At 34.2% G+C, this 9,035-nt stretch overlaps 1 protein-coding gene across 2 annotated transcripts in view; it reads left to right on the top strand.

Moving 5' to 3' along the window:
- Window positions 1–7,438, top strand: part of GRB14 (growth factor receptor-bound protein 14) — a 212,501-nt gene extending 205,063 nt beyond the window's left edge. For both annotated transcript variants that reach the window (XM_006866993.1, XM_006866994.1), the window contains 5 exons: window positions 2,200–2,316; window positions 2,406–2,478; window positions 2,635–2,722; window positions 5,552–5,645; window positions 7,072–7,438. In XM_006866993.1, the coding sequence (XP_006867055.1) occupies window positions 2,200–2,316; window positions 2,406–2,478; window positions 2,635–2,722; window positions 5,552–5,645; window positions 7,072–7,218 (519 nt within the window). In that variant the 3' untranslated portion in view covers window positions 7,219–7,438. The remainder of the gene's footprint in view (window positions 1–2,199; window positions 2,317–2,405; window positions 2,479–2,634; window positions 2,723–5,551; window positions 5,646–7,071) is intronic.
- The last annotated feature ends 1,597 nt before the right edge of the window (window positions 7,439–9,035 follow it).

Genomic DNA, 9,035 nt, shown 5'->3' with positions numbered 1-9,035 from the left:
CAGTTTTCCTACAGTGTAGTTAATATAACAAATATACAAAGTTCCATATTTGTACTGTCCTCTCCTTACTTCTCTCAACTAATTGTGGAATACTGGATCTTACTTTATGTTCCTTCCTGTCAGATAGCAGGCAAAAAAAAAAAAGAATAGCTGCTCGTGTTTATTTTTCTTTCCTAACAGTATGTTACGTTATAAGGAACTTGAGATTACAGAGCCCATCTTGGCATGTGAAGGTAGAGATATTATAAGGATAAAGCTATCATTATGATTGAGGCTAGTTACACTGTGGTTTAGGCAGCTGGAGGCTTTTCATTAATGTCGGTAAAGCAAAAGTATATCCGACTGGTCCACAGCCCTGCACGGAAGATCAGGGGGTGAGAAGGGCAAACTAAGGTGTGACAGCAAATAGAGATTACAGAGACAGCATCTGTCTGGAAAGAGCAGCTGTCAGTTATAAAGGCTTCTGTAACAAATGGAAGATTGCATGCTGGATCTCTGAAAATATAGATGAACCATAAAAACATAGTGAACCACTACAACACAATATGAAGAGAAAATAACAAATAATAAAGGATTGTGTGCTATGCAGATATAAGTTAGCCCTTTTGTTTGCTTGTTTGTTTTGTGTGGTTTTTTTTTAAGTGGATAAGATTCTGTTTCAAACACACATTTGATTATAGTCACAGTCTGTTAGATGAAGCTAGGAATATCTGGATCCACATTGGAAAGTATAACATATCTTAAGTCATGAGTCCCCAGATACATTTTGGCTTATACTTTACCATTAGAACTCTGTCCTTAATTTTACTCATCTGTTGGTGAAAAATAACCATGGAGGAGTGCTTGGTGATACAGTAGGATAAGCACTGTACTGCCAACCACAAATATTATTGTTGTGAAATGCCATCAAGTCAGTTCCGACCCATAGCAACCCCGTATAGGTTTCCCGAGGAGCAGCTGGTGAGCTTGAACCATTAACCTTGCAATTCAGACGGCTTTGCAGTCTGATACATTAGCCCACAGCGCCACTAAGCAGTTCAAATACACTAGCCATTCCATAGGAGAAAGATGAAGCTTTCTGCTCCTGTAAAGATTTGCAGCCTTAGAAGCCCTTATACAGGGTCTCTGTGAGTCGGAGCCAACTTGATAACACTTAACAAGAATGTATCGGAGGTTACTGTTAACTATTTTCCATGCTACTTTTGCTTTTTTGTCCCTTTGGAGGAATTTTGTTACTTCTCCAAATTTTCTAAAAGGAGTGAGATGCCTGGCTGAAATTTTTGAGTTGTCTTGTTTTTAAGATGTGTTAACCTATTGCTGTGATACCTCCTTTATTGAAAAATAGAACTCCAAATAAATAAGGGAAGAATAAAAATATAGAAGTAGGTTTTAGAGATTTTACTTTCTTCTTTGGAGGATATGAATATATGCACTAATTGGAAAAAAGATGAGTTACTATTCAAATTGTTTCAAGATAATCTTTTTTTATATTAATTCTTAGTACTTATTTTAGAAGCTCTAATTTTTCTATTTACTTTCAAAATAAAACAACTGTTCATATATTAAATTGTAGAAATTGTAATATTTTGGAATTATCTGAATTTTATTTTCTAATTAAGATGAAAACTAATGTGATAAATCTTCAAAATATATATTCTAGTTTGCCTCATTATATGTGAATACTTTTTCTTTCTAAAGAAGTGATGCAACTTAATCTAAATTGGAGCTTTTGTGCATCCTGGGTCTTATAAAATAGCTGTTTCATAAGTAGATGGATTTGACATTTAAATGACAATTGATGAGTCTCAGAGCATTGTGGAGAGATGAGTTCAGGAGTAATGGAATCTTAATCATATGAATTCCTTTCTAAATTGGAGTTTTCCCATTTTACTGGAGAATATGAAGAAATGAGGTTGTTAATAGTAGAAAGGCATGCTTACTTTGAAAGCTGGTAATCTCTCTGTTCAGCACTAATTAATTACCTTAAAAATAGCTGCATAACTTATTTAAGCAAAATATTTTACAGCCTCATTTCATCTTGAATTCAGTGTTTTTACTTTTTAATTTCCTCAGGCACGTTTTATTACTAGCCACCTTTGACACCGTATTCTAGAAAGGACAGTTATTGCCACCAAAGCCCTGGAAGATAACTTTCAAAGGTATTTTAATGGTTAAAAGTATGTTGTTGTGTTTCTCCAGAGAAGTATATCAGAGAATTCCCTTGTAGCCATGGACTTCTCAGGCCGAAAAAGCAGAGTAATAGAAAATCCCACGGAAGCCCTTTCAGTTGCAGTTGAAGAAGGACTCGCATGGAGGGTATAAATAGCTTCACTTTCTTTAGAATATAACTAATTTGAGTTTATTGCACCCAAAATTTGAAACTCACTTCCTCCTTTCTTGCTCAGAAAAAAGGATGTTTACGTCTGGGAATTCATGGTAGCCCCACTGCCTCTTCACAGAGCTCTACCACGAACATGGGTATGTCTATCTGGGTTCATTGTAACTGGGTGGATGAATAGAGGTGTATTTAGATGTTGCCGTGAAGTGGATGTAGTGGAAAGAATATGCAATTCAATTGTGATCATTTCAAACAAAACTTTGTATTCATCTTTTTGTTGTTTTCTTCTTCTTCAGCTATCCACCGATCACAGCCATGGTTTCACCACAAAATTTCTAGAGATGAAGCTCAGCGCCTAATTATTCAGCAAGGACTTGTGGATGGGTAAGTTTGATATCTTTGGGTTTGAATGGTAGTGATTTGGACCTTGACTTATCGTAAAAGAGTAGGGAGCTTGCTCTTTAAGGATGGTTACCATTCTATCCTTGCAGTACTATTCAATACCTGGCATGTAGTTGGTGCTTGGTATTCATTACATAAATTAACAGAAAACGTAATAGATACCTTGCTTTTAGCCAATGATCACTAATATTCACTGTTTTATGCTATTTCTAGTAGCTCATATATTATTTGACGGGGTTGGGGGTGGGGGTGGGGGGAAGTAGTTGTTTTTGAGTGCCAGTTAAGTTAGTAGTAGATATTGGGAAGAGTGTTTGATTTGAATTTATAATTAATGTACTTCCAAATTGTGGTTTGTCTTATATTATTATTTACAATTATGTTTTTACAGTTTAATGCAAGTTGTTTCTTTCATGTTTTCAAGGTTTAATTTTTTTTTTTTTTTTTTTTCTGCATCCATCTGTGTTTTCTTTTTTTACCCCTCTAAATTTTGGGAGCTCTGGTAGTGTAGTGGTTATGAATGGGCTGCTAAACTCGGGTCAGCAATTCGAAACTACCAACTGTTCTGTGGGAGAAAGATGAGGCTTTCCGCTTCTGTAAAGATTTACAGCTTTGGAAACCCTGTACAGGGTCACTATGAGTCGGAACCGACTCCATAGCACATAACAACAACAAATTTTAGCAGCTTAAACTAATGTAATATACATGGGAGAAAGATGGGACTTTTTGCTCCCTTATTAAGATTTACTGCCTTGGAAACCCTATACAAGGTCACTGTGAGTCGGAACCAACTTGACAACATACAGCCAGCCAGCCAGCCAGCCAAAGTAATATGAATAATATGATATGAATCCATGAAAAGAGCACTTAAAGACAACTTCTCATACTATCTTTTTAGTACGCATTATGGAGTTCTGGTGTGGAGCTGTGGTTAGTGCGCTGGACTGCAAAGTCATGTTGAACTGCAAGGTTGGCAGTTCAAGCTCACCATCTGCTCCTCAAAAACCCTATACAGGGTCACTGTAGGTTGGAATCTACTTGATGGCACTAAACAACAACAATGGAGGATGCAGATGAAATATAAACTGTATTATGAAATATTTATGATCTAAAGATTTTTAATTTTCTGTACTAGAAAGATTTAATGTACTTTCCATAATACTGCCTAAATTTACTTCTCAATTTTAATACAAGTTGAGGGAGTAGTATAGGGGTTTTGATGAGAAATATAACCAGCGTCAGTTTAAAACAAATAGCGATGGACTCTTTTATCTTCAAGGGTTGGCTTGAGATGATGACAATGTTTTAGGGTGACTTAAATCTGACATTTAGATAGAGACACATATTCTTCACAGAAAACTATTAATAGCAAGTCAGTATCTTACCAGACTCTAAATAAGAGAACATGTTAATAGACTTCTAGAAGCGCAAGGTCAGCAGTGTGAAACTACCAGCTGTTCTGCAGGAGAAAGATGAGGCTTTCTGCCCCCTTGAAGATTTACAGCCTCAGAAACCCTGTTCAGGGTCACTAGGAGTCGGAAGCAACTCAATGGCACTTATCAACAACATACAGTCATTTTGAATATACATGTGAAGAATCTGAAGAATTACAAAATGATGAGACCAAGAGAAGAAATACATCATTCAGAATTGTTAAAATGTTTTGGAGAACCAGAATTTCCACGATTCTGAGCCTGGTTTTGTAAAAAGAATGAAATAATTATATTAAAAAATGACCATGTCTTCCTTATTTATTTTGGCAATCCTTTGGAAAAGCATGGTGGTGCCAAGTAGTCCACTAGGTGGCAGTGGTGATCTACTCAGAACAGGGAGCTTTACAGCTTGATTTATCAGTGAAATCCCCTTTTGTCCCATCTTCTGGTGATACAATGTCACAATCTCATACAGCACAATTGAAGTGGATAATCTCATCAGACATCTGTGATGGCTCAAATTTGGCTGCCTCTGCCCAGGCACAGTGAGATTACGATGGCAGTCACCGTTGGGGACTGTTTGTATAGTCTGTTTGCCAACAATTAATAGCAAAACTGGTTTTGCACTGTATTGCCAGTAAATAGGAATCTGCGCCTGGCAGCATTTTTCTCTTAGGCCATTAGGTCTTGTTTTGCTATCCTGACATTATAAAGGCTTTTCTCCCTCATTTCTCAGGAATGCAGTATTTGTTGTTTGTTTTCTGCTTAAAATATTTTGCTTAATCATTCAATAAATGATTTAAGGATTAATATTTTATTTTTTAGAATTTATACTTTTCTTTCTATTCCTGCTTTGTTTTATGTATCTAACCATAGCAACTAGAATCAAAAGAAGAAAGGGGACCCAGGATAAGAGAGGGGACAAAAAAGTGATCTCATTCTAAATAAATGAAATTTTCTCATTTCAGGGCCTAATATGACCCAGAAGTTAAAATAATCATATACTAATGCCTCATTCTCTGTGCATCAGAGAGACACAACTACCTGTGAATATCCAATTTCCCAGTTGGAAAAGGACAAAGCATTAATTGTTGATGCCAATATAACATTATACTGGTTTTTGTAAGCTAACAATCAGATAAATGTGCTATATATTTAACCTATCAAAATGATATTAGCTCTGATGAGAGTTATTTTATAGTATAAAATTATGTTATATATCATATGTATTGTTTATTTACCATATTGGATAAGCCCCATTGAATACTCCAAGGAAACCTCCAGCTACAACATTTCTGAATCTACTTTGATTTGTTATACTGTAATTTTATGAAATCCATGAGTAAATGCAGAAACACTGAAATTCCTTCTCTCTTTTCAGAGTTTTCTTGGTTCGGGATAGTCAGAGTAATCCCAAAACTTTCGTACTGTCCATGAGTCATGCACAAAAAATAAAACACTTTCAAATTATACCAGTAAGTAATTTGTGTGTGATTTCACATTTCTGTATTAGAATTGATGTTAATGTATAAGCTTTTAGAAACCTTAGTCTTCTCTTAGTTTTTTATTAAATAACATTTGGGAGCTTGTCATTTGACTGGAGTTAAGTTTGGCAGAAATCTTTTTTTTATGAGCATGAATTAATATAAGAAATACAGAAATCGTAAAAATCAAATTTCCCTTTTTCCACAAAATATGATTTATCAGTATTGTATAGACCCCATGCCACCTGTTGTTAAAGGCCACTAAAGATACTTTCTCTTGGATCCTGCTAATGTATTTAAAAAAAAAAAAAAAACACATTATGTTAAAACCTCCCATCTTCTCAAAATGTTGTTATTCATAGCTTTGGATAGAAATAAGATGGCTCATAAGTTGGTGGACCTTTAAAGATTTTAAACATCTTTGTGATTCTGCTTGTGATTGGCATGACTTGCTTTGGCTCTGTATTGGTCATCATTGTATGTATGTGTACATGTTCACACCATCTATATATTGAAACCAGGTCATACAGAGTACAGATTCCATTCACTTTTAGGAACATATTTCAAAAGAAGGCTAATTACTAGCTTTTCCTTTTGAATTGCCTCTTTTTGAAACTATCAAGTATCCTCTTACTTTTTTTTGATTATATGATCAATTAATCAGTTTTCTTGACAAGTATAGCTTGTTTAATGCCAGAAGGCTTCACTGCCCACCCACCCCCCCAAAAAAAAAGATGATGAAGCCTCACTTACATCCCATTAGCATAATATTTGAATATTTGATTGCTTCAAAATCAATTTAGTGATACAAGTTATGTGAATATTCATTTTTAATGTACTAAGGGAGGCTGTTAAGTAGACAATAGTTGGAAGTGGAAACCAATTTCTGTAAATGGGAGCATTAAAATATTTTGTTTATGTTTATGCTGAATATTCCAGATTTCTCACTGTTTATTGATTGAAGATAGTCAAACTATTTTAACTAGTGGAACACTGGTGGAATTAAAAGCAAATAAACAAATATAAAGCTACACAGCTTATCCTAAGATCAGATGATGTTTCTTTGAAATACCAGTGAAGTTACCCCAAAAAGTAGACATGCCACATCATGATTTTTAGAATCATAAATTTAGTTTTATCAGTTGTCCATTTTGACATTTAAGCCATAGTATGTAATAGGATGTCAAGGGTTAGTGAAAAAGAGGAAGACTCTCAAGGTGATGGATTGACATAATGGCTGCACTAAGCGTTCAAAGCTTAATACTTGTGAGGATAGTGCAGGACTGGACAGTGTTTCGTTCTGCTGTGCATAGGTTTTCTAAGACTTGGAATCGACTTCTAACTACAACATGTAGTGGAATACAGTCCTCTTCTGGATAATTGACTCTTGAGCAATTTGTTATTATTTCTCTTGCAGGTGGAAGATGATGGTGAGATGTTCCACACCCTGGATGAAGGTCACACAAGATTCACAGATCTAATCCAGCTGGTCGAATTCTATCAACTTAATAAGGGTGTGCTTCCTTGCAAGTTAAAACATTATTGTGCTAGGATTGCTCTTTAGCTACACCACAAGTGACTTGTTAAACTATTGAAAAAAGAAAACTCTAGAGAGGAAAAAAAGAAAGAAGGAAAGAAAACCCACAAATAAGGATGAAAATGTTGCCATGGTGAAATGTATTTTACCCGCACGTTACAAAAAATAGTTTGTACATTGCAAATAAGCAAAGACTTGGATTGATATTACGTTCATCATTTAAAATTCATTAGTTAAAAATTAAACCACAGAAGAAAATAACTGGATGTTTTCTTGTGTGATTTTATATTACTGTAATATTCTACTTACTACAGGAGTATTCAAAGTCTCACCCACAAAAATATAAAAAACATTTCTGCATTCAGTACGAATTAGTTGTAATTACATGACTTTCTTTGTAATTTGAGAAGTGTGATAAAACTTGAGTTATTAGTTAAGAGAAGCTATAACTTGTGAATAGCACTAAAACCTATTTTTTATTTATATAGTTTTTGGGTTAATCATTACCTTACTTTTAAATCATATTTTCAAGAAGCAGCTTAAAATTATTTTGAAATGCACTGATTTTTCTGGATGGCATTATTGCATTATTAATTTTACTATAAACATTCTACTGGTATTGTACTGGCATACTATTTAGTGTGCATACTGTTCATCACATTATTTTCCTCATTCACTTAATGACTGACTGTTGTCAAGAAAATGACCAAAATATAGAAGGAACTTACACAATTTTTACATATCTTCTTATGACATAATCTATGACAGTGTGACATGGTTACCTTAACAGTTCATGCTCTCACTTTCATAAGACTCTGTAGCGTTCACTACTTGATCATTAACCTGTTCAAAATAGATGAGATTAAACATTCAACATCTATAAGGATCCCAATAGGTAAATTCTTTCTCTTCTTTTGGAGAACTCCTTTTAGGTTTCTTATCATGGCAATATCAGTATGGAAGCCAAAGATTTTTGCAACTTGACATGTACTAATCTTCTGTTTTCCTGCTCTGAGACCATCTAAGAAGTTTTATATAGGATTCTGTGCCCCATTTTTCCTTTTTTGTTTGTTTGTTTTTTGGTCAAAGAGAATTGTTCTAAAAATGAAAAGAGATAAGAAGACATTAAATAAACATTAAATTCACTGAAGATATAGCTCACTTCTAGTTGGCACTTGTAATGATGTTGTGGAAAACTTAACTTTTTTAAAGCAATATTTCTAATTGCATAGTTAACTTTTAAGTAAAAGTTATGTAGTTTTTTGTAACAAAGCATCTGAAAACATTTATGGAAAGCTAATAAATTAACTATCATTGAAAAATAATTATTGGCTGAATTTTTAAAAAATATTCAACTTAGGTTTAGCCAATGCAAAATGAGTTCAAACTAGCTCCTAAAATACTGAGACTTAGAACATAAAACTGCTGCTATAAAATATCCATCTGAGTTCTACAAAAGCTTGGGACAAACATAGTACCTTTAAGAAGCAGCAAGGGGGAAATACACCTTTCCACTCTTCAGAATGACCTTGAGTTATTTCCAGTATATAAAAAAAATACCTTGTGATTTTACTTGTGACACATTTTCTTATTTTGCACTCAGTTCAAATTGACAAGATCAGACAATGTAATATTCTAAATATCAGATCAATTTATGCCTGTCTTTTATGCTTGTATCTATAGCTTCATAATCTGAGTTCATTATTGTGAAGCTTCCCAGATTTTGTATGTAATTGCTTACTTTGATTTTAAAATATATAATCAAGAAAAGTTACCGAGGAAAAGCTGACAGAGGGAAATGGTTATTTCCCTGATTCCTCTACTTCCAGGTATATTGAAATCTA

The sequence above is a fragment of the Chrysochloris asiatica genome, unplaced genomic scaffold (assembly GCF_000296735.1).
Source record: "Chrysochloris asiatica unplaced genomic scaffold, ChrAsi1.0 scaffold00099, whole genome shotgun sequence".
In the NCBI taxonomy this organism is placed as follows: Eukaryota; Metazoa; Chordata; class Mammalia; order Afrosoricida; family Chrysochloridae; genus Chrysochloris; species Chrysochloris asiatica.
This window is presented reverse-complemented; position numbering and strand designations above follow the sequence as displayed.